Raw genomic sequence first — 26,642 nt, forward strand, 5'->3', positions numbered from 1 at the left:
AATAGGAGCTTATATAAGAAAAAGATCCAAAAATCGGGACTGTCCCTATAAAATCGGGACATCTGGTCACCCTAGGCGGGGGTGAGTGCTGTATAACGAGGCTGGAGAAGTGGGTGTGTAACGGGGTGGGGGGCTCAATGCTGTATAACGAGGATGGAGACGTGGGTGGGGGGCTGAGTGCTATATTTCGAGGATGGAGAAGTGGGGGTGGGGAGCTGAGTGCTGTGTGAGGGGACGTGGGAGAATGAAGGAGCTGTGTAAGGAGGGAGTGAGGGCCCTGGAGTGTAATCCAACAAATGATTTATTTTATGTTGTGCATTTCTAATGCACCTCTCAAACACTGACCCTGTTGCATTAGCCGCTCTACATATGCACACATCCAGTTTTACTTGTTCATAGTTCCTTTTGTCTTTGTAATGCTAAGCTCTTACATCCTGATTGTACAGCCTCCTCTCCCAAGGTTGCAGATTTAGTGTGTTCTGCAGCTTGTCCCTTTAGAAAAGGCAGAAAACAAAGTTCCTGCTCCAAAGAGATTTAACATATAAAAGTCTATGTTCAATGTAGTATCTGGAGATGGAATAAAATGTTAGGTCATGCTTTGTCCTGTAGGGACTAGTGCAGGATTTTTCCTTACAGTATATTCTTCAGTGGCTCGTGTCCTCTATTTTTAAAGTGATGGACATTTGTTTCTAGTATCAGAGGGGTAGCTGTGTTAGTCTGGATCTGTAAAAAGCAACAGAGGACTCTCTATTTGTTTCTAGGGGGAAGGAAAAAACATTTCCAATCCTAGACACACCCTATTTTGTGCATTTTACTCTAGTTGTAGCAGATGCACCAAGATTTTACTTGAGCACCTGCGAGTGGTTTCTGATGTGTCTAAAGAGGAAGGATTGATTGGTAAATAGGCATATGACTTAGGACTCTAGGGATTTCTTTCCCAACCATTCCTAAGATATTTACAAATTGTAAACATTTATAATTTAATTACATTTGAAAAATTATCTCTTGCTGTAAATGCAGTCAGTACATTTAGCATGTTGCTCAGTTAGGAAAAGTTAAATATTTTCAGCTTATTTATTTTATAGTACTCAAATGTGTGGTACATCCTTCTGGGTAGGAACAGCATTTTTCCTCTTCTTTGAAAAGTTAGCACTGGTCTACACTAGAAACTTAGATTGACCCAGCTATGTTGCTCATTGGTGTGAAAAATTCACACCCCAGAGCAATGTAGTTAAGCTGACCTAAGTCCTGTGTAGACAGCACTAGGTTGACGGAAGAATTCTTCTGTTGACCTAGCTATCGCCTCTTGGGGAGGTGGATTACCTACGTTGATGGGAGAACCCCTCTGTGACGGGTTGGATCACAGAAACCCCCTTGGGAGCTGCCAACCGATGTGCAAAGACTACCTCTGCTTCTGTTTTCCCTGCCAGCTCAGGACTCCAGCACCCTGTGTTGCTGAGCCAGACACTCCTGTCTGGCTCCAGACACAGACCCAGGGTCTGAATCACTTGTCCCAAAGCTGCAAGTTTACCTGAAAACAGCTCACAGTAGTGTGCTTGTCTTTAGCACTCAGATGCCCAACTCCCAATGGGGTCTAAACCCAGATAAATCCGTTTTACCCTGCATAAAGCGAATGCAGGGCAAACTCATAAATTGTTCGCCCTCTATAACACTGATAGAGAGATATGCACAGTTGTTTGCTCCCCCAGGTATTAATACATACTCTGAGTAAATTACTAAATAAAAAGTGATTTTATTAAATACAGACAGTAGGATTTAAGTGGTTCAAAGTAGTAACAGACAGAACAAAGGTTTCAGAGTAGCAGCCGTGTTAGTCTGTATCCGCAAAAAGAACAGGAGTACTTGTGGAACCTTAGAGACTAACAAATTTATTAGAGCATAAGCTTTCGTGGACTACAGCCCACTTCTTCGGATGCAGACAGAACAAAGTAAGTCACCAAGCAAAAGAAAATAAAATGCGCAAATCTATGTCTAATCAAACTAAATACAGATAATCTCACCCTCAGAGATGCTTCAGTAAGTTTTTCTCAGACTGGACACCTTCCAGGCCTGGGCACAATTCTTTCCCCTGGTACAGCTCTTGTTCCAGCTCAGGTGATGGCTAGGGGATTCTTCATGATGGCTCCTCCCTCTCCTTGTTCTCTTCCACCCCTTTATATATCTTTTGCATAAGGCGGGAATCCTTTGTCCCTCAGGGTTTCCACACCCCCTCACTGGAAAAGCGCCAGGTTAAAGATGGATTCCAGTTCAGGTGACATGATCACATGTCACTGCAAGACTTCATTACTCACTTGCCAGCACACACACATACAGGAAGACTCACGGGTAAATACAGCCATCTGCAGACAATGGTCCTGGTTAATGGGAGTCATCAAGATTCCAAACCATCCTTAATGGCCCACACTTTACATAATTACAATAGGCCCTCAGAGTTATGTTTTATATTTCTAGTTTTAGATACAAGAGTGGTACATTTCTACAAATAGGATGATCACACTCAGTAGATTATGAGCTTTGTAATGATACCTTACAAGAGACCTTTTGCATGAAGCATATCCCAGTTATGTTATATTCACTTATATTTTTATAAAACCATATAGACTGCACAATGTCACACCCTCCCATCGGTATAGGTAGTGTCTACAATGACATGCTGTAGCATTTCAAGTGTAGGCAAGCCTTTGACAACCCACTCTTAGGCCATGTCTCTACGTACAGCACTGCAGCAGCACAGCTGGTGTTGGCATAAAAAAACCACCTCCGTGAGCAGCATAAGCTTTGTCAGTGGGAAAAGCTCTCCCACTGACATAGCACTGTGCACAAGTGCTTATGTTAGTGTAACTTATGTCGCTCAGGAGTGTGGAATATTCACACCCCAGGGTGATATAAGTTTTGCTGACATAGGCTGTAGTGTAGACCATGGGTGGCAGGTGGACACCCCCTTCGGGGAGGCTAGCCCCCTGGCCCCGCCCCTTCCGCATGAGGCCCTGCCCCACGCAGCGGAGCGCTGAGCTCCCCCGACAGCTCCTCCTGCATCCAGGGAAGCCCAGGGCCCATCGGAACCCCAACCCCCCTCCCGGTCCTGCACCACCAGAGGAACACCAGTGCCCTACCTGGGCATCAGCAGCCCAACCCACCCCCACTGTGTTGGCCTGAGCCAGCCCTGTGCCGTCCGGAGAATGAGAAAGGCAGCACGCCTCGCCCAGGGGAAGAATGGGGAACTTTTTATATATGCGGCACGCCATGCAGGTTCCAGGGCGGCTGAGGAGGTGGTATCTGCTACTCAGCTTCCTGGGTTCATCAGTAATCTCTCTGAAGTCAAGGGAGATTACTGATGAACCCAGGAAGCTGAATAGCAGATACTGCCTCCTCAGTCACCCCAGAACCTGCATGTCACATAATAAGTAAAAACCCGCAAATGGCATCCTGCAGCTGTGCCAGGGAAGGCCTATTATACCTGCTGCCTATGTGTAGACCTAGCCTTAGACTTAACACTATCAGTAAGGATTACAGCAGAAGGGAGGGGGATATTGTAAGGGAGAATGGGGGTTACAGCAATAGCATAATGCAGCTATTTGCTATAAGATGTACACATCTTTGTGTTTTTCTTTTTTAATGGGAAAATAAAACAGGTCACATTAAAACCAATGAAAATAATTGACTCATTTATTGTAGACATTGCAGGAAAAGTGAGATTTTTTTTTTTTTAAGCGCAACTTAAAATGAGGTGAGGAGAGTGCCTTGGTAGACAAGAACAGGGAAGGTGTTGCAGGTATAATGGGCAGCATGAATAAAGGCAGAAAAGTGAATGAAAAGGGGGTAAAGGCTGGTATCTTTTGCCTCTGTATCTTCTCAGCTATGCTGCTCTTGGTAGTTAGTGTTCCACTGAAAGCAAATTAAATGTTAGGATTCATGCTACTTGATGTTTATATACAGTCACAGGACAGACTCATTCTACCTGGAACTTTTGGCATCAATAAGGCTACTTATTTATAATCAGCTGCTAGAAAATATATATGCTAGGCATAGTCAAGTCAGGCTTTCTAAGCCTGGGAACCAAATGCTGCTTGCTTTACTCATACCCATAGTCCCATTGAAGTCAATTGAAATACTTAAATGAGAATGGCAAGAAAGATTTTGACCCTGGATGTACAATTTACATTTTAGTGTCTGAGCACTAACTTATTTTACTTTTCATGCTGTGGGATAAACATTTCAATTTAGATCTATCCATTATTAACAATTGTTTATCATTTCAAAAATATACATCTTGCAGTAATAAGAAACAGAATTTATTCAGAAGTTACAAATAAGATACAAATTCACTGAAGTTTCTGAGATAAAAAGACTGAAATTACACTGGGATTCAAATTTAAGAAATATTCTAAGTATCTGTTTAATCTTTTCTCATCCCCTCAAATTTATATTTTCAATCAATGATGTTGCATTGCTTCTTATTATTTAAAGTAATATTTGTTTATAGTAGTGCAGACAATGCATGCCATTTCCAAACATTCAAGAAGAAATGTCAGGAACTCCAAGGACTGCACAGTCTAAGGCTGGGAAGACAAGTGGACAGAAGTTAGGGGAAGGTGGATCAATAACAGGCCTTGTATATGCAGGTCAATTTGGCTATACAATACGAGGTCTTCTTCAACATAACTAATTGTCCCTCAAAAGAATCACCTTTTAAAAATGAAAATATCCAAAGACTTGAAGCCTGCCACACCAATAATAGAGAACTTGTCTCTGGTGTCTACTTATCTAAACCAGGGATTCTCAAACTTAATTGCACTGCGACCCCCTTCTGACAACAAAAATTATTACAAAAAGAACAGGAGTACTTGTGGCACCTTAGAGACTAACAAATTTATTAGAGCATAAGCTTTCGTGGACTACAGCCCACTTCTTCGGATGCATATAGAGTGGAATAAATATTGAGGAGATATATATACACACATACAGAGAGCATAAACAGGTGGGACTTGTCTTACCAACTCTGAGAGACCAATTAAGTAAGAGGAAAAAAAACTTTTGAAGTGATAATCAAGATAGCCCAGTACAGACAGTTTGATAAGAAGTGTGAGAATACTTACAAGGGGAGATAGATTAAATGTTTGTAAATGCTCAGCCATTCCCAGTCCTTATTCAATCCTGAGTTGATTGTGTCTGTCCGGACAGTCTCTACGCAAAAGAATTAATGGACACAAATCTGACATCAGGAATCATAATACTCAAAAACCAGTGGGAGAACACTTTAACCTGTCTGGTCATTCAATGACAGACCTGCGGGTGGCTATATTACAACAGAAAAACTTCAAAAACAGACTCCAACGAGAGACTGCTGAGCTGGAATTGATATGCAAACTATGCATCCGAAGAAGTGCCCGCTGCCCTGGGTTGGAGGGCCCAAGCCCCAGCCCCACCGCATAGACACTTCCTACAATGATGGAAAGGGTTTTTCTGTCACTATAGTAAATCTACCCCATCGAGAGGCAGTAGTTAGGTTGATGGAAGAATTCTTTGGTCGATCTAGTGGTGTCTATACCTGGGCTCAGGTTGGCTTAACTATGTCTCTCAGGGATATGAATTTTTCACACTCCTGAATGATGTAGCTAGATCGACCTTAGGGCTGGTCTACACCAGAAAGTTGGGTTGACTTAACTACATTGCTGTGAAAAATTTCACTCCCTGTGCAATTGTGATTAATCTGACCTAAGTCCTGGTAGACACCACTAGGTCAACAGAAGAATTTTTATGTTAACCTAGCGACCACCTCTTGGACAGGTGTGTTTACTACAGCAATGGAAAAACCCCTTCTGTCACTGTATTAGGTGTCTAAGGCTTTGTCTACACTGACACTTATGTCGCTAAAACTTTTGTCACTTAAGGGTGTGAAAAAACACAAAAAGCACTGGTGTGGACAGCACTTCATTGTGGGGAGCTGCACTCTCGGCGATGAAGTTATTGCCCCTCATTGGGAGAGCTCTCTACTGGCGATAAAAAGCGGCCACACAGCACACCTTACAACGGCGCACCTGTAACAGCACAGTCACACCGCTGTAAGGTGCGCAGTGTAGACACAGCCTAAGCTAGAGCACTACAGTGGTGCTGCTGCAGTGCTGTAGAGTTTCTAGTGTAGAGAGACCCTAAAATTTTAGGTGTAGACTAGGCCATAGCATCTACAATAACACACATGGCCTCTGATGTGAGTCATAGTTCCAGAGCAGGTGACAATGTTCGTTACAGACATCAATGCCAATTGTCCTAGGATGTAAAACCTGAAATGAAAGAAATCTATTTGTTACACACAGACAAGATTAATTTAAAATATTAAGAATAATTAAATATTGGATGAATAACCAGTTCTGAAAGATTTCAGTGTTAAAAAACCCCTGTGCTATTGGTATTGTGAAGAAATGTAAAAAAGGCTATGAAATATGAATATTCCTGCAGACTTGTAACAGGTGTCAGACTGGCTGAAAATGAAACTGGATTGGTTGCTTTTCTCTGATGTTTTAATTAGTGTTGCAATTCATGCTGCTCATTCAGGTTCTGTTAACATCTCTATTATGTTTATATTTTAAAGAGTTTACAACTTTGAAGGGAAAGTGAGAGATAAGATGGTTATATAGAACGCCTTGAAATAATAGATAAAGGGAGGGAGAGACATATTCCACGTTGATCAAAGATATATAGCTAAATTGATGGCCTTAAATTCAAGAAGGGCAAGTTTAGATTAGTTGTAAGGAAAATCTTCCAAATGATATGAGCATTTTAACAATGAAACAGTAGCCAAGAGCAGTTGCTGAGGCACTATTAATGGAAAAATGCAGAGATTAGAAAACAGACTTGGAGAAATAGCCTGTGCTTAGACACAAAGGGTATGACTACACAGCAACTGGCCCAGCTGTGTTGCTCAGGAGTGTGAAAAATCCACACCCCTGAGATACATAGTTAAGTCAGTCTAACTCCTGGTGTAGACAGTGCTAGTTGCTGGAAGAATGTTTATTGACATAGCTACCACCTAAGTTCCCTCTAAGCTATGTGGCCGGGGATTCCTCTCCCCCAGCCCGGGACTCGACCCAGCCCAGCCACGGACCTGCTACGGCCGGGGGAGAAGGGGCCAACCCCTTCCCCAAATCCGCGCCCCAGCCTTGCCGCTTCCCCACCTCCTCACCTGAGCGCGCTGCGTTCCCGCTCCTCCCCCCTCTCTCCTGGAGCTTGTTACACCGCGAAACAACTGTTTTGCAGTGGCAAGCGCTGGGAGGTAGGCAGAGAAGCGGGGACTGGCGCACTCAGGGGAGAAGGCGGAGGTGAGGAGGGACTGGGGGTGGGGAGGTTGTGGGTGCTCCAGCTCTGGAGCATCCATGGAGTCGGTGCCTATGCCCACGGCCCCGGAGCTGCCGTGGCGGGGAGAGGCGCCCCTCCCCTCAGCCCAGCTGCTGCTATGGGGAGAGAGCTGTAGGGAGTTCTGTCTCCTCGTTGAAGCCCTGGGGCATCTTGCACCCCAAATTCCCAGCCCCACCTCAGAGCCCTCACCCCCTGCACCCCAACTATCTACAGCAGCCCTGAGCCTCCTCCCACACTCCGAACCCCTCGGCCCCACCCCGTCACATGAATTTTGTTGTGTGCACTAATATGGAGGTGATGTGCCTGGATAACAATTGCAAAGTTAGTAGTTCCTTTAGGAATATAGGAATTGTTGAGTAGACCACTGGCTTTCTCTCTATTTTACGTACAAACAATGTCATAATAACATTATTAGTGTTACAAAATCATGCATACAAAAGCTAGGAAATGGCAGAATGAAGGTTGCCTGTGCAGTCATCATTTGTTTCCCTTGTCCATATGCATTATGATACAGACTTTAATTAGATGGTCACATACTGTTTTTTCCATGGAACTCCTGCCTCATTCAGTGCAGAGAATGGATGGGGCACATTTAATGAGTAGCTATTCAATATTTTGTTTTCTCATTGCTCACTGTATGACCCCATGCCTTATTTACTGCACGCTATTCAAAACCCTGTCTGAGTGCTTCACAAAATTAGTTAATCTTCACAATACCCCTGTCAGGTAAGGGGGCGATATTACCCTCGGCCTACATATAGGGAGCTGAGGCACTGAGAGAGTAAGGTTAAAAGTTTCCACCGATTTTGGGTTCCTAATTTGAGATGCCTAAAACCTGATTTTTCAGAAAACGTAACATTATACAGTAGAACCTCAGAGTTACGAACACCAGCGTTACAAACTGACCCAGTCAACCACACAGCTGATTTGGAACTGGAAGTACACAATCAGGCAGCAGCAGAGAGACACACATAAAAAAGCAAATACAGTACAGTTCTGTGTTTAACATGATGTCGAGAACTCTGTTTTTCTCCACTCTCTTTTTTGGGTGCAGCAAATCAGATACTTTATTCTCAAGCAATTGCATAGAGGCAGAGAGTGCACTAGGACACAGGGTTTTCCCCTCCTAGGCAGGTCTCTCAAAAGATAAACAATTAAGGCAAGCATTTATACCTTTTGTTACATACAATAATGAGCAACAGCTGCATATTGTTAATACATAGGTCATTCTGATATCTTATTTTTCACATCTATTTAGACTCTAGTCTACATTCCATATTTATCCACACAAGGTCGCAACAACTTCTCACACAGTACTTTCCCACTCGCCTCACACAATCCTCACTTCTACTAAAAAAAATTAAGGGACAGTTTTAAAAAAAAGATTTGAAAGCTAAGGAAATGGTTTCTGCGCTTGTTTCATTTAAATTAAGATGGTTAAAAGCAACATTTTCCTTCTGCATAGTAAAATTTCAAAGCTGTGTTAAGTCAATGTTCAGTTGTAAACTTTTGGAAGAAAAACCATAACGTTTTGTGCAGTTACGAACATTTCAGAGTTACAAACAACCTCCATTCCCAAGGTATTTGTAACTCTGAGGTTCTCCTATATAGCGCTTTATATGTTCAAAGTGCAGCTCTAATTGACTTCAGTTGCAAGTGCTCAGCACTTCTGCAAATCAGACACCAAGGTATTAAGATGGCACCCAGAATATGAGGAACACGGTTAGTTTGAACATTTTCATTTAAGTTTCGTGTCTGGCAGAGGCAGGGATAGAATCCAATTCAGCTGTCTTAACTGTAGAACCATCTTTTCTGTTTCTGCAAAAGCCTGCCTCATTCATTCCACCCCTTCCAACTTCTGCAACAAGTCTTACAAATAACAGCTTCCTTTCCTACACATCCCTGATTCTGTGCACCGAATGAGATAGGGATCTTGTGGATAAAATAGGATGTGATCATGTAAGTAAAGACTAGATCATGCACGTGCACAAAGGAGCTGGCATTTCCTAACATTTGAATGCTTGACTTTACAACCTTACTATTTTTTTATCTTAGGACTTTTATGTGTAATTTCCTAGTTTTTTAAAAAAGCAAACTGAAAAACAGATAATTCATCATGTGGTATCATATTGACACCTCCATGGTTCATCGGCAGAGTTTAGGGTGACCAGACAGCAAATGTGAAAAATCGGGACAGGGGCGGGGGGTAATAGGAGCCTATATAAGAAAAAGACCCAAAAATCGGGACTGTCCCTATAAAATCGAGACATCTGGTCACCCTAGCAGAGTTGGAACATTTAGCTCCACTGCCCAGTTCTCTGCCACTAGTGAAGTAACTGATAGCAGTAGTAGGTTGTCATCGTTTGTGTGTACCACAAGAGGGGGTGAGACACACATTTTGCTAGTGGATTTCCCAGGTATTTGCTGTCAGCAGAGGAATGGTGAGACTCACGAATTAATAGGTTTTTTTCCAGGCTGTCTCTCTGTTGGGCACAGACTTCTGCCCATTCTATCCCTACTCCCCTCAGACTTGATCCCTTCTGCTCCATCCCCTCCAATCTGTCCTAGTCCCGTCTCTTCCCCACCCTGGCTCCTTCTCCCAGTCCCATTCTTCTTGCCTTCTGTGATGGTGCTGCCCGTGGGAGCCAGCTGAGGTCCAGACACACCTGTCAGATATGATGATGATTTCTGAAAATCTTATCATATAAAATAAAAGGTTCTTCCAATCCCAAAGGATCATCCACATACCCAGGTTCAATTATAACTTAGAACTTACCGAAAATACATGCTTATAGCCAATTCTTATTAACTAAGCTAAAATTTATTTAAAAAAAAGGAGAGAGAGAGAGAGTTGGTTAAAAGATCAATATACATACAGACTTGAATTCTTGAGGTTCAGATACATAGCAGAGGTGAGCTTGTAGTTGACAAAAGTCCTTTAGATATATAGTCCATAGGTTATAGTCCAATGTCCATATTCATGGTGACTCCAGTCAGTGACTGGGGATCTCAATCCTTATGGCTTAAGGTTTCCCCTCTTGAAACCCAAAGCAGATCTGAGATGCAGAAGGATCGTGTCCCAAGGTTTTTATACGTTTTCAGCAGCCTTTTGGCCTGAGAAAACAATAGGCTCAACTTTCCTTCTTCTAAACATCATGGCAATTAGCACAGGATAATTTATCCATTAAACAGTTCAGATACAGCTTAACCCAACCTTCAAAGAGACATATAGACAATAATACTATTTCACTCAAGTATCATCATAAATGTTAATATTTCTTTTTTTATCTTTGAATTAAAGCTATAGCAATAGACAAGCCTTGTTTACTTACATTACAAGACCTGAGCAAACACCTACCCTTCTACCTCTAACAATACAGACTTACATTTCAAAGCTCTATTCATTTACCTATCTTCCTAACCAGTCTCTACAGGTCAGCCACGGGTCAGGTCAGTTTGTGAGTTAATTAACTCTTTCTGGCCCTATCACCTTCCACTGAGCTATTCTATTACACTCATAACGTCACACTACCCTATTTCGGTCTCTATTCTGCAGGTGTCTCCCCAGTCCCAGTCTCCTTGCCCAGCCACTCCTAGTTTGCTGCTCCAGGTCTGATTAGGATGATCAGACAGCAAGTGTGAAAAATTGCGACGGGGGTGGGGGTAATAGGAGCCTATAAAAGAAAAAGACCCAAAAGTCAGGACTGTCCCTATAAAATCGGGACATCTGGTCACCCTAGGTCTGATCTGCCTCCCTGCTTTTTCACTTGCTCTCAGTTCTAGCCACCCTCTCTTGATTCCTCATCCAATCTCAGTCTATCCCCCTTCCTTGTACCAGGCTCCAGCCTCTTTCTCTTCTCCCGCAGCTCCCAGTCTCCTTGCCCAGCCATTTGTTGCCCCCCAACTCCCAGGAACAGTTTGTCCTTTTCCTGCTCCTTGTTCTGGATTTAGTCCCCTCTGCACTCTAGTCAGGCAGCAGTCTCCTTATGCTGTGTGACTCGGCAGGGAGATCATTGACTTAAAGCAGCGCAGTTGTAAGGTCTCCCATGTAGCCGCTCTGCTGATGGGAGAGAGCTCTACCGTAGGCATAATTAAATAACCCCAGCGAGCAGCTGTAGCTATGTCGGCAGAAGAGCATAGTGCTGTCCACACCGGCACCTCTGTTGGTGTAACTTATGTTGGTCAGGGGTATGGTTTTTTCACACTCCTGACAAACAAGTTTTACCGACAAAAGTGCTAGCGTAGACATAGCTTAGGCCTCTTTATTTTTGTGTTATTTTTTAAAGACCCTGGCTATGCTGCATTAGCCTTAGTATAGCTCGTTTATAGAGGATTTATAGTTATTTTATTTTTCCCTTTTATTTTTCAGAAGAAAGTGGATTTTTTTTTCTGAATTGTTTTCTTTGTTATTTCTCTGTGATCCAGTTTAGTTGATTTTAGTTTATTTTGCTTTTTCCATAATTGTGAGGACCACTTATTTATTTTATATATTTTGCTTTTATTTCTGTATTCTACATCAGGGGTTCTCAAACTTTTTCTTTCTGAGGCCCCCCGAACATGCTATTAAAAACTCCATGTCCCATCTGTGTCACAACAACTGTTTTTCTGCATATAAAAGCCAGGGTCGGCATTAGGGGGTAGCAAGCAGGGCAGTTGCCCTTGGCCGCATGCCACAGGGGCCCCAGGAAGCTAATTTGCTTGGGTTTGGGCTTCAGCCTTGCCACAGCGGGGCTTCAGCTTTTTGCCCTGGATTCCAGCGAGTTTAACACTGGCCCTGCTTGGCAGCCCTTCTCCTCTCCCCCCGCCCAAGAGCTGCAGACTCCAGGTTGGGAAGTGCTGTTCTACAAGCAACTGCAGAGATTGATACATTGTATCCATCAAGGATGATCGAACATTTGATGGAGTATACACCTCTACCCCGATATAACGCTGTCCTCAGGAGCCAAAAAAATCTTACCGCGTTATAGGTGAAACCGCGTTATATCGAACTTGCTTTGATCCGCTGGAGTGCGCAGCGCCCCCCCCCCCCCCGGAGCACTGCTTTACCACGTTATATCCGAATTCGTGTTATATCGGGTCATGTTATATAGGGGTAGAGGTGTACTTCACTGCAGTTAAAGAAAATTCATAAATACTTTCTCCTGTATCTGTTTATTTTTCCATCCCATATAATCCTGTTTAAAACTGCCAACAACCATGTTTCCAGGTGAATTTAAAACGGGCTCTCAAACTGGGGGTTGGAACCCCTCAAGGGGTTGCGAGGTTATTACATGGGGGGTTGCAAGCTGTCAGCCTCCACCCAAACCCTGCTTTGCCTGCAGCATTTATAATGATGTTAAATATATTAAAAAGCGTTTTTAATTTATTGGGGAGGGGGTCACACTCAGAAGCTTGCTATGTGAAAGGGGTCACCAGCACAAAAGTTTGAGAACCACTGATTTAAAACAACTTGCACGTCATTTTTGACCCCAGTATCTCATCTAATCATCATGTGGCTCTTTCCTACACTAGAGTAAAACAGCTTCCCGTCAAGACATCCTTAGAAATGTCTTCGTTCACGGATCATTGACAAGAGGAAGCGTTTACAGACATTAGTGTCAATATAGCTGCCACACATGGGCCCTAAGTTTGCTTGTTAAAAATCCTGCACTAGCTAGGCTAAACAGGTCACAAGGGATATCAATCTTCATTCTTTGGCGCATAAGCTGAACTGATCCCTAACTGGAGTCAGGAAATAATTTTTCTCCTCTGTGGCATACAGTTCACCACTCACCAAGATACATCTAGTATAAAAGGCTTTAGCCTTCTCTGGAGGAGCATCATTATATTGGCTACTACCAGGGGACAGGTGTAGGCAAAGCTGGTAGCACTATCTTTTAAGATTGTCCAATACTTCCCATTATGAGATCCGTTTTTTAGCTGCTTATAACTTGCCAAACTTTAATCATTTGGGATGAAATTCTATATGCTGGGTGTTCAGCTCAGACTGTTTTTTTTTTTAATTTCAACCAAAACAATTCAGCCATATCAGAGAACAAGGTTAGGGAAAAATGTATTTTACCCATGTTAAAAATTCTGATGACCTTTTCTTTGAACAGTTCTAGTACCCCCAAGCTTTGCAGCAGAGACTTGAAATTGGGTAGGGAGTTGGCCTCTTAGAGCTTCCAGTGCAGAATTGGAGTCAGAACTGGCTTCGAGCCCTTAGAAGTTCCAGTCTTCAGTCATATCCAGTTCCGTTTCCCAGAGAGGGTCTGAGAAACCCAAAGGTAGCTTTGGACACCACACCAAATCCACTTTCCTTGGTGTCGAGAGATGGAGAAAAGAGGAGTATATGGTACCATTGCTCCATGCAGTCCTGTTCCTGAGGATCAGGCAGGCGGTTGGCACTGAAGGTTAAGGTGGAATTATCTGGTGCTAAGGTAGGAGGTTCTTGTTATCAGAAGCCCATCTCCTTGCTTCTAAGGATTAGGTCCATCTTATCTAGTTCTGATGGAAAGATTGTCTATTCTCCCCAGTTTCAGTCCCGGGGAGGCTACAGTTTTAATTTCAGGCTCCATTATCTGTTTTGCTGAACAGAAATCCCACAATGCTCCACTTGCTAGGGTTATGTTAAAGATTCCCTTGGAATTGAGGATTTGGAGCTGAAGTTTCCTTATTGTTACTTTGGTGCCAATGGAATAGAATGAGAGGTTCCTTCTAGGGTCATTTAGTTCCTTTTGCCTCAAACTAGACCTTTCTTGGTTTCACCGTTGGCACAGAGTACTTCAGTGCATCCCTTTCAGTTGAGGTTTTGAACCCCACCTTCTGCACAAGGGCCATTTTGCACGTTTATCTGCCATGAGCCAACTGGCCTTTCTGGACATCACAGTCTTGGAGGATAGGAATGGCAGTCACTTTTTAATCTCCCCCTTGGTATACCAACCTGCCAAACCCCTGTACTACCTCCTTCACTGAGGTATGATTCAGATTCCACAGCTGAGGAAGAGAGTGTAGGCCATACTCCATAGAACTCATGTTTCTCTAGAGTATGTTACGATAGACATCATCAGTATTATGGAAGATATAAAATCTTCCAAAACCTGCTCATCAGGAGCATGGATGCATTGGTCTTTGAGCTATCTACTGTTCAAGAAAAGTCTCACAAATTGTTGGCTATTCTGGAAATGAGACAGTCAGACAGAGGGGTTGTATTAATAAGGGCCTCATAGATCCTACCAAAAATTTCTGATTGGCACCAGCATCCATCTCACCAAGTTCTCAGAAACTTTTCAGAGGGCTCCAATCTTTGAGTCCACCCCAGTGACCTAGATCCTTTTTGACAATCTTTTTGAAGACCTCCAACGCCAGGGGAGTAACCTTGTTTTATGATTCAAGTAAAAGCAACATTCCTGGGACAAAGTGTGTCCAAGCTTTCAACACCACTGCCCATGTCATGTCCTATGATTTCAGTTTCTATTGCTGTCGTTTCATGAGCACTGAAATTCATATTTGAAGAAAACTCAAAAAAAACGACAAACATTTGCCTCGTCAGACCTTGTTAGGTACACTACACAAATTAAAAGAAATTGGATAGTATACAGAAGTACATTTGTCTTTATAGTGCATGGAGTGTAACTGAGCTCTTTAGACATAGTGTAGATGGGAACTACTGGGTTCGAGATATCTTCAGGGCAATTGCTACTAAAGAGAAAATATTTTTAAAAGAGAGGAAGGATAGTCTTGTAGTTAAGGTGTATTCAAATGGGAGTTGAGAGCTGAGGTCCATTCTTGACTCTGTCTCTGTCCCCAAACTTCTGCTTACATGGCCTTTCCCTTTCTTCTCTGTCCCCAAACTTCTGCTTACATGGCCCTTTCCCTATTTTGTATATTTAAAATGTAACCTGGTTAAGATGAGGTCTTTCAAAAGTTCCTAACACAGTGGGCTCTGAATGTTGATTGGATCTCCTAATCACTCATGTAATACAAATAATATAATAAATGTAAAGCCTCATGTGATATGTGATTCATGGGTGGATGGTTGCTAATATATGTTGTGGTGTTCTATAAATTAAAGCCTGATTCTGTACACGAACACTTAGTTTGCAGTGAAATGGGGCGTAAATGTATCCTGCACTAGCCTGCTGTCCGGGTTCAGATGTGGGGACCTGCATGAAAGACCCCCTAAGCTTATTTCTACCAGCTTAAGTTAAAACTTCCCCAAAGCACAAATCCTTTTCTTGTTCTTGGGTGGTACTGCTGCCACCACCAAGTGATTTAGACCAAAATCCAGGAAAAAGGGCCACTTGGAGTCCCTGTTTCCCCAAAATATTCCCCCCAAGCCTCTTCACTCCCTTTCCTGGGGAGGCTTGAGAATAATATACTAACCAATTGGTTACAAAGTGAGCACAGACCAAACCCCTGGGTTTTTAGGACACTGAAAATCAATCAGGTTTTTAAAAGAAGAATTTTATTTAAAAAAAAAAAAGGTAAAAGAATCACACCTGCAAAATCAGGATGGAAGGTAACTTTACAAAGTAAATAAGATTTAAAACACAGATTCTGACTCTGCTTTCCAGTTACAAAACAGGAATGAAATTACCTCTTAGCATAGGGAAAATTCACAAGTTAAACCAAAAGATAATCTAACGCATTTCCTTGCCTTTACTTACAATTTATGTAATTTTAGATGTATCATTTCAGGTATCTTTTCAGGAGATGGTTTACCTGCTTGGTCTCTCTCTCTGTCCAGAGAGAGAACAAACAAAGAGAGCACAAACAAAACCTCTCTTCTTCTCCCCCCCCCGATTTGAAAGTATCTTCTTTCCTTATTGGTCCTTTTGGTCAGGTGCCAACGAGGTTATTTGAGCTTCTTAATCCCTTACAAGTAAAGTGATTCTGTACCTCTGGCCAGGAGGGATTTTGTTACTGCATACATAAAGGTTGTTACCCTTCCCTTTATATTCATGACACCTGCCATGAACCAAGCGTCTATGATGTGGACCCTGCTGCCATGCACTAAAAGTTCCCTAGTGCGCTTTGACTCACTTTGAAACTGGAATAGATTAAAGCACATTAGTGAACTGCTAGTGTAAGGCAGCATGGTCCACACAGGTACTTACCCTGCCCTAGCCTGCCGTGCACTATGTTTACACCCTAGCTTGCTGTAAACCAGGGGTCTCAAACATGTGGCCCCGGAGTTATTTCCTGCAGCTGCCAAGCTCCCCTCCCCTGCTGCGCCCTCCCCTTCCCCGCAGTGCGCCGCATCCCCGCTCCTCTGCCTACCTCCAGGTGCTTCCTACTGCCGAACAGCTGTTTGGCGGCGCTTAGCACTTTCCAGGAGGGAGGGGGAGGAGGTGGAGAAGAGGCAGGGTAGGTGTGGGGATTTGGGGAAGGGATTGGAATAGGGGCAGGGAGGGGGTAGAGTTGGGGTGGGGACATTGGGGAAGGGGTTGAAATGGGGGCGGGGAAGGGGTGGGGTAAGGGCAGGGCCTCATGGAAGGGGTGGAGTGGGGGCAGGGCCGGGGGCAGCCGGGGGGGACACGGAACTTTTGTACCTTTATATGAAAAGGTGTAAGTGAAGCGGCTCTCGGGCCAATGTACTAGTCCTCATGCGGCCCTCGTGGTGATTTGAGTTTGAGATCCCTGCTGTAAACTGAATCTTGACAACAAGAGGGCTCAGCATGGGTGCTGCAGTCCACTTGCATGTAATGATTTAACAGGCTCAGGGTAGAGGAAAAATACATATGCTTTACCAGTCATTGTGGTTTATTGTCAATAATCAGCATAATAAGGAGGTACTATAATAATCTGTACATCTAAATGGTAAAATGGATGTAAAGCAGCCATACAAGCAATAGCAAAACAAAGACTACCTAATGATTTTCTGAATCATTATATAGCCTGTACAAGTTTTCGTCTTTTATGATTAAATGTTATGTTTTAGGTTTGTGAGAGACGATGAATTTGGCTGAGATTTGTGATAATGCCAAAAAAGGGAGAGAATATGCGCTTCTTGGGAACTACGACTCCTCTATGGTATATTACCAAGGTGTCATCCAACAGATTCAGAGACACTGTCAATCAATCCGAGACCCAGCAGTTAAGGGCAAATGGCAACAGGTATGATGAAGTGGTATTGCACTGTATGTGGTAGATTTGGAAAGAAATACAACATTGCACAAGCTTTTTAAAATGTAGCCCAAGTATATATTGGCTAAATTGAAGTTCATGATATTTATGTGGCAATATTTCTTGTGACATAGTTAGAAGGGATTCTTTAGTTCTAATTTAATCAATTTTCTTGTCTTCATAGTGTGTCTTGCTAATCAACGGACTAATTGTGTGTGACTGCCTATTTTGGAAATACTATTATGTTTTCTACTAATACTATAATGATTTCCTTTTGCTCTCTCATCTTTCATCCAACTAATAAGCAGCAAGCTATGATGTGAGATGGGCTTGCATCATTAAAAAGATCAATATAGTTGCAATTATCTAAAATGTTACCTGCAGATAGTACTCTTAGGTCCTGATCTCACCATCACTTGGGCATGTGCTCAATGTTATTTGCATGAGGAGTATTTGTGGTTCGATTTCTAGGAGTGATGGAAAGAGTGAGAATGAATCTGTAGTGTTAATGGGAGGTAAATTGCTCCCAAGCTACTGATCTGTGTTCGTGCAGAGGTGGAGGAAGCAGACTGGCATAGCAATAGAAATAGATAAGCAGCATTAAGTGATGCAGCACACTGTCTGCTATAAGCAGGTGTCATCTGAGATTCCAAGGCAGATAGATCCCACAGCAAGGAAAACATACAAAATGCCGAAATGCATAAATCATGGATTCAATACTTAAACACAATATTAACAACAGATGTGAAATCTTTGAGGGATAATGTCACAGCTTTTAGGCCAAAACATTTGATTTAGCTCAATATTGTAACAATATTAGCGTTGGATCTTGGAGTCCATTAACTTGCATGAACTCACATATGTCAGTCTGGGTTTGTATAAATTCTTACAGCATACATCTCTTGGATTCCAAATATCACTTTGAAAAAAAAAACAACGGGCTATATGCGGCGGTGGGAAGGGATGAGCAGAAAAACTGCCTATTTTTGTGGAATCTAGCAAAATCAATGAGACAAATTCTGTCCTTGGATCTGGGCATGCTGGTATCATGACTTTAGTAGGAACCCCCTGCAGGCAACCAAGGATAGAGCTTGGTCCAGTGTTATGTGCTGTGCAGACTTTAAACAAACACATGTAATTAGATTGATACTGATGTCAGACACATTTTGGCAAAATAAGGCACTATATAAATTAAAGTTGTTGTAGACAAAATGTTCTATGTTAACTTCAGCTCCATTCAAAACGCGCACACAAAAAATGTGTTTATCAAGGCAAAATGGACAAAGTAAAGGGACAATACAGGTTTATGTTTGTACGTGATACTACTGTAAACAGGCAAAATTTAAAATAATTACCTGAGATTATCTCCTTCGTTAAATTAAGAAAAAAAATGCACAAGAAATATTGCATCCCATTCAAATTAAGTTTTATACAATAAGAATTTGTATAAGATATGTATACAAAGTGTATTCATAGTATACACTTTGTACACACATCCTCCAAAGATTAATTTGTTGATGTTGGAAAACACTTTTTGTATAACGGAGGGAATTCAGGACGAAGGCAGAAGACAAGCTGATCAGTTTTCAAAATGATCTAAAAGGTCCAATCCTTCCATCACTGAAATAAATAGGAATTTTGCCATTGACTTTAATGTTGCCAGAATAAGTCATTAAAGCTCAAGTGCTTAACTTTCAGACCAGGATTACTCCCACTGACTTCAACAGTATTCGTAGGAACATAAGAATGGCCATACTGGGTCAGACCAAAGGTCCATTCAGCCCAGTATCCTGTCTACTGACAGTGACCAATGCCAGGTGTCCCAGAGGGAGTGAACCTAACGGTAATGATCAAATGATCTCTCTCCTGCCATCCATCTCCACCCTCTGTCAACAGAGGCTAAGGACACCATTCCTTACCCATCCTGGCTAATAGCCATTAATGGACTTAATCTCCATGAATTTATCTAGTTCTCTTTTAAACCCTGTTATAGTCCTAGCCTTCACAACCTCCTCAGGCAAGGAGTTCCACCGGTTGACTGTGCGCTGTGTGAAGAAGAACCCTCTTTAATTTGTTTTAAACCTGCTGCCCATTAATTTCATTTGGTGGCCACTAGTTCTTATATTATGGGAACAAGTAAATAACTTTTTTCCTTATTCACTTTCTCCACACCACTCATGATTTTATATACCTCTATCATATCCCCCCTTAGTCTCCTCTTTTCCAAGCTGAAAAGTCCTAGCCTCTTTAATCTCTCTTCATATGGGACCCATTTCAAACCCCTAATCATTTTAGTTGCCTTTCTCTGAACCTTTTTTAATGCCAGGATATCTTTTTTGAGATGAGGAGACCACATCTGTACGCAGTATTCAAGATGTGGGCGTACCATGGATTTATATAAGGTCAATAAGATATTCTCTGTCTTATTCTCTATCCCTTTTTGAATGATTCCTAACATCCTGTTCGCTTTTTTGACTGCTGCTGCACACTGCATGGACGTCTTCGGAGAACTATCCATGATGACTCCAAGATCTCTTTCCTGATTAGTTGTAGCTAAATTAGCCCCCATCAAATTGTATGTAAACGAAATATCATACTATTTATATTGGGGCTATGAAAGGTCTTGGCACTTACTAAGGTTTGTCAAACTGCCACATTAACTTGACATTTCTAATACTTGGATTTCATTGAAAAATTAATTTAGTGCATTAAAGAAAAGGATCTCCTTGATTTCAGTGGGAGTTGGATCAGGCCATGAGTCAACAGATAGTAGATTAACAAGTATGAGAGAGATTTTAAGGAATTATCTATTTGAATGGTGCTAGTTATCTGCTATATTCCCTGACCAGTAGAAAATGGAAGTTTCAAACATACAATGCAAGTGTATAACTTCAAAGTCAGACTTCCGTTATAAAAGTAAGAAAACGTGGGTGAAGTGATATCTTTTATTGGACCAGCTTCTGTTGGTGAAAGACATAGGCACCGACTCCGTGGGTGCTCCGGGGCTGGAGCACCCTCAGGAAAAAAAATGGTGGGTGCTTAGCACCCACTGGCAGCCCCCCCATCAATGGCTCCCCCCCACCCTCCCAGTGCCTTCTGCCTGCCGCTGGGTACCACCGATCAGTGCCTTCCCCTCCCTCCCAGTGCCTACCGCCTGCTGTGCATTAGCTGTTTCGCTGCATCAGGAGGTGCTGGGGGTGAGGGGAGGAGCAAAGGCACAGTGTGCTCGGGGTGAGGGGGCAGAACTGGGCGGGGAAGGGGTGAGAAGAGGCAGGGTGGGAACAAGCAGGGCAGGGATGGGGCACTGGGAGAAGGGGTAGAGTAAGAGCAGAGCCGGGGGGAGCACCTCCCGGCAGATTAGAAACTGGGTGCTTATGGTGAAAGAGACAAGCTTTTGACCTCCACAGAGCTCTTCTTCATGTCAGCTTGTCTGTTTCACCAACAGAAGTTGGTCCAATAAAAGTTATTGCCTCACTCGCCTTGATTCTCTCATATCCTGGGGCCAACATAGCTACAATAATACTGAAAACAAATTATAAAAGTAAGTCATGTTCCCAGTTTCTTCTGTTGCTTTAGTTGTCTTCTTAACCTAGGCTACCTTTATTTCCCTCTCTCATGTCTGTGTTACTGAAAACATTTCCTGATGCTTTGAATGTATTGTGACGGTTCACCTGTACAAGTGAACATCTCTGTCAAGTTTTGAACAATATCAGGGCATGGATCTTGCAGCCCATGCTCTCAAGGTTCCATTGAAGTGTAATAGGAGTAGTCACATATCTAAGGCCTTGTCTACACTACGAGAGTAGTTCGATTTTACTTACATCGAATTTTTGGAATCGATATTGCAAAGTCGAACATGTGTGTCCACACTAAGGACAGTAATTCGACTTTGTGAGTCCACACTAACGGTGAAAGCATCGACATTCGAAGCGGTGCACTGTGGTCAGCTATCCCACAGTTCCCGCAGTCCCCTCTGCCCATTGGAATTCTGGGTGTAGCCGCAAAAGCCTTCTGGGTAACAAAATGTGTCCAGGGTGCTTTTGGGTAACTGTCGTCATCCGTCCATCCCAAACTGCGGTGGGGCCATAGATGGAACTCACATTAACAAAGTAGAACTATTTTTATTTCGAAACGTGTGTTGGAAGAGGGGTGAAGGGGGTATGTAACTGGATAGGATAGTCAACATTAACTGGGTAAAGAAACGGGGGCAGGTTCAGCTTCTCTGTACACAAACTTTAAAGTCACAGGTTACCCTGCTCACTCAGGAACTTAGCTTTCACAGCCTCCCGGATGCACAGCGCTTCCCGCTGGTCTCTTCTAATTGCCCGGCTGTCTGGCTGTGCGTAATCAGCAGCCAGGCTATTTTCCTCAACCTCCTACCCCGCCATAAAGGTCTCCCCCTTGCTCTCACAGAGATTGTGGAGCATACAGCAAGCTGCTATAACAATGGGGATATTGGTTTCGCTGAGATCACAGCGAGTCAGCAAGCTTCTCCATCTCCCCTTGAGATGGCCAAAAGCACACTCCACCACCATTCTGCACTTGCTCAGCTGGTAGTTGAAGAGTTCTTTTTCAGTGTCCAGGGCGCCAGTATAGGGCTTCATGAGCCAGGGCATTAGCGGGTAGGCTGGGTCCCCGAGGATGACTATAGGCATCTCCACATCCCCAACAGTTATTTTGTGGTCCGGGAAGTAAATACCTTGCTGCAGCCATCTAAACAGACCAGAGTTCCTGAAAACACGAGCGTCATGAACCTTGCCCGGCCATCCCACGTAGATGTTGGTAAAACGTCCCCTGTGGTCCACCAGTGCTTGCAGCACCATGGAAAAGTAGCCCTTTCGGTTAATGTACTGGGTGGCCTGGTGGTCCGGTGCCATGATAGGGATGTGAGTTCCATCTATGGCCCCACCGCAGTTTGGGAATCCCATCGCTGCGAAGCCATCTATGATTGCCTCCACGTTTCCCAGGGTCACTACCTTTGGCAGCAGTAGATCAACGATTGCCTTTGCTACTTGCATCACAACAACCCCCACGGTAGATTTGCCCACCCCAAACTGGTTTGACACTGACCGGTAGCTGTCTGGCGTTGCAAGCTTCCAGAGGGCTATGGCCACTCGCTTCTGGACAGTCAGTGCAGCTCGCAACCGGGTGTCATTGCGCTTCAGGGCAGGGGACAGCAACTCACAAAGTTCCAGGAAAGTTCCCTTCCGCATGCGAAAGTTTCGCAGCCACTGGGATTCATCCCAGACCTGCAGCACTATGCGGTCCCACCACTCAGTGCTTGTTTCCCGTGCCCAGAATCGCCGTTCCACGGCATCAACATGACCCATTGCCACCGTGATGTCCTCGGCGCTGGGTCCCGTGCTTTCTGAGAGGTCTGTGCTACTCTCAGACTTCAGGCCATCACCGCGGTGCCGTAGCCTCCTCGCCTGACTTTTCTGCATCTGCCTCAGGGAAACCTGTATGATAAGCTGCGAGGCGTTGAGAGCGGCCACAACTGCAGCGATGGTCGCAGCGTGCTCCATGCTCGCAGTGCTGTGGCGTCCGCGCTGTCAATGACTGGAAAAGTGCGCGAACTGATTTCCCGCCGGCGCTTTCAGGGAGGGAGGGCGGGAGTGATGGACGGATGACGACAGTTACCCAAAAGCACCCTGGACACATTTTGTTACCCAGAAGGCTTTTGCGGCTACACCCAGAATTCCAATGGGCAGAGGGGACTCTGGGAACTGTGGGATAGCTGACCACAGTGCACCGCTTCGAATGTCGATGCTTTCACCGTTAGTGTGGACTCACAAAGTCGAATTACTGTCCTTAGTGTGGACACACACGTTCGACTTTGCAATAACGATTCCAAAAATTCGATGCAAGTAAAATCGAACTACTCTCGTAGTGTAGACAAGGCCCTAGCCTAATTCGACATGGCCATGTCGAATTTAGCGCTACTCCCCTCGTCGGGGAGGAGTACAGAAGTCGAATTAAAGAGACCTCTATGTCGAACTAAATAGCATCGCAGTGTGGACGGGTGCAGGGTTAATTCGATGTAACGGCGCTAACTTCGACATAAATGCCTAGTGTAGACCAGGCCTAAGAGCTGCTGGATTGGGCCGTTAGTTCTTCGTAAATGTTAATTTATTCTATTGTAGTAAACATTCTCTAAACCTTTTATTCTGTTGTAAATTGAGATTGTATATATAAAAAAAGACCTGTGCAAAAATTAAAACACTTCTTTTTTCTGAAATCACTTGTTTGTTTTGAAGGTCCGGCAAGAATTACTGGAGGAATATGAGCAAGTAAAGAGTATTGTCAACACGTTAGAGAGTTTTAAAATAGACAAACCTCCAGATATTCCTGTATCCTATCAAGATGAGCCATTTAGGGATCCTGCTGTTTGGCCACCTCCAGTTCCGGCTGAGCACAGGTAACTGGAAAGCACTTTGGGATAGTTCAAACCTTAACTCCACCCTTGAACATTAATATCTCTTACCAGTGGACAAATTGATTTTTCAAGAGTCTGTTGTTACCTAAAAAGAATTCTGCAGTTCAATTGTGGGGGTGATTTTTGAGGAATTGGATGTGTTTGTACAGTGGAAGAGGAAGTGAGTTTGGGTATTATGGTGTGGTAAGGCCTATGTATGGAGGTTGGGCAGGATATTAATATTTCCATAACTGATTTTCTTGACTTTTGATGATTGTCTTGCTAAGAAATTCACTTGAACAACTTTAACACTAACAAAATTCTTTGTTTATTATAAATGCCTTGGAATAATAAAAATTACAGATAGAAGAGACCTATTAAATCAGCCACTCCAGATCCCTGATATTGTAGGATGGGTTATTCATGAACAGTGACTGTTTTTGAGGTCAGTAGTGGTTCAGGTATGGCCTAAGATACACAATATGTTGCCTGAAGCCAATTGCTTTAGTACTGAAGGAAATCTGCAGACAAGGTGATGCTTTACAGAGCTAAGGCCTGATTCAAAGCCCACTGTAGTCCATGGAAATACTCTCATTGAATTCAGTGGACTTTATAACAGTAGGGTTACCATATGTCCGGATTTTCCCGGACATGTCCGGCTTTTTGGTCCTCAAATCCCTGTCCGGGAGGAATTTCCAAAACGCCAAACATGTCCGGGAAAATAGGGAGGCATGGTAAGGGGACTGCCTCCTCCCCGGGCTCCAACTTTCCTGGCTCCCGCCGCTCTCCACCACGCGCTGGGGCCAAAGCAACTTCCCCAGCGCAGCAGCAGCCGGGGCCTGGGGGGCGGGAGGGAGGAGGGGGAATGTGGGGTGCTCAGGGGAGGGAGCGGAGTTGGGGCAGGGACTTTGGAGAAGGGGCGGAGTTGGGCCGGGGAAGGGGCGGAGTTGGGGAGGGCCGAGGGTGGGGAAGGGGCGGAGTTGGGGCGGGACCAGGGCCCCCTGGAGTGTCCCCTTTTTTCAGTATTGAAATATGGCAACCCTATATAACAGGCCCCTAATGTAGGTCTCTAGTCTAACTTTTTACTACATAAAAGTGTTACACATTGTAGTTAAGGGGTTCTCTGACTATAGTTGAGTTGCCCATTTTGTTGTTTGAAAGAGGGGTCAGTTGTCTGATTTATTTATTTATGTATTAAAAACTATTTTCATGAAGTCCTGAAGACTTTCTTATCAGGTCATAGGAGGCTTTTTTTTGCCAGTTGGAATTGAGGGATACGATAGAAAAAAGTAAAGCATCTGTATTAGCTCTAGATTTCTAAAATACCTTTCATCTGGAAGGATCCTGCTCAGCAGAACTGGAATACAGGCCCCTGTGGGATGGACGACAGCAATCCGTGGGAGGTGGAAGGGGGTGGCCTGCTCTTGGGGTATTTATCATCTTGCAAGATATCACTGAATGATGTAGAGCTGAGTAGCAAAATTGGGAATTTGGTAGTAATTGGAAGCAGTTACTAACCAAAAGCTATTTTGTAGGCTATATGAAATGTGTTTGGTTTTCTTAGTGTATTACCTAGTGGACAGGGGCCTGATTCTTCATGACTTTGTACCATGTGTAGTCATTTACTCCCTGTTCAAAGTGGGTGTAAAACATTACCATAGCTTGCTGCTTCAGTTTCCCCTATCTCTACCCCATTACACTATTGTGAGTGTCAAGCTACTCAGTGACTCGAGAGCATGAGTACCAACCTCAGGACAGACTATTAAGAACCAGGGCTCTAGCCCCAAATTGATTGTGAATTTTATACTTAGATTTCACCAACCAGTTATCAAGTGTAAACTCCTCAGGCATTATAATAGCCAAACAAGAAGTCATAGACAGTCCCCTTGGGAACTCCATTCTATCTTGTCCCCAGGTGAACATACCTTTGTGATAGATGGTCCCTTACACCAAGAATCACAACAATATTCAGGTTATTCCCAGTCCCAAAGGACCAGTCACTTACCCAAGGTCAGTTGTACCTTAGATCTCATGCCAGAGACAATGCTTGTAACCAATCCTATAATAAATTATATACAGATTTATTAAAATATGAAAGGAAATAAGAGTTACATACAAGGTTAAAGCAAGTAAACAGATACACATAGATGAGTTACAATCTTAAATTTCAAAAGGGTAATAGAAGCTTCTATAATAAACAAGTGTTATATGTTTTATAGGGCTAATCCAGGCTAAGCAGCTGTGTGGACCTCTTTCTTATGCCTAGGAAACCTGGCCCTTTAGAGTCCAAGCAGCATAAATCTCCAGTTCCTTCTTATTACGAGTTTTTATCTCGCTCATCCCTTGTTCTCTGAGCTGCAAACTCAGCTGATGGGAGGAATCCACTTGCATGACTCATCTTCATGTGGGGAAGGCAAAACAAATACATTTATTTTGTCCTCTTTAATGTCCCACAATAGTCCATCTGGTGTCAATGGACCTTCCGTGTTGGATAGGATGTAACACCTTCGGTGGGAGACCAGCATTTCACATTAGCTAATGTCTCTCTCTCCTCTCTGGTGATTTACAGAGCCTTAGATTACAACATCTCAATTATTACCTTATAATATGGGATACAGATGTTATAAATGAGATTAATGCATGCAGCAGCTCACAAGCATTCAATAAAATCTAAACACATTCTTATAATTCTAATACCTATTTTAACAATACTAACAGCCAGACTGGCTCCAGCTATGTATCTGTC

At 43.4% G+C, this 26,642-nt stretch overlaps 1 protein-coding gene and 1 long non-coding RNA gene across 3 annotated transcripts in view; one reads left to right on the forward strand and one right to left on the reverse strand.

The window, feature by feature from the left end:
* KATNAL1 (katanin catalytic subunit A1 like 1) overlaps positions 1 to 26,642 on the forward strand; it is a 55,606-nt gene that overhangs the window by 748 nt on the left and 28,216 nt on the right. Inside the window, exons 2-3 of one of the 2 annotated variants that reach the window (XM_054015369.1) lie at positions 17,297 to 17,472; positions 23,739 to 23,899. In XM_054015369.1, coding sequence (XP_053871344.1) covers positions 17,311 to 17,472; positions 23,739 to 23,899 — 323 coding nt within the window. In that variant the 5' untranslated portion in view covers positions 17,297 to 17,310. Of the gene's footprint in view, positions 1 to 17,296; positions 17,473 to 23,738; positions 23,900 to 26,642 lie in introns of those variants that run through there. The other variant, XM_054015371.1, reaches the window with a different exon arrangement.
* On the reverse strand, positions 1,790 to 25,956 carry LOC128829899 (uncharacterized). The gene is made up of 3 exons (XR_008443505.1): positions 25,902 to 25,956; positions 5,118 to 5,205; positions 1,790 to 2,360 (listed from the first exon to the last, which is right to left on the reverse strand). It is a non-coding gene; the product is annotated as an uncharacterized LOC128829899 (long non-coding RNA).

The sequence above is a fragment of the Malaclemys terrapin genome, chromosome 1, assembly GCF_027887155.1.
Source record: "Malaclemys terrapin pileata isolate rMalTer1 chromosome 1, rMalTer1.hap1, whole genome shotgun sequence".
NCBI lineage: Eukaryota > Metazoa > Chordata > Testudines > Emydidae > Malaclemys > Malaclemys terrapin.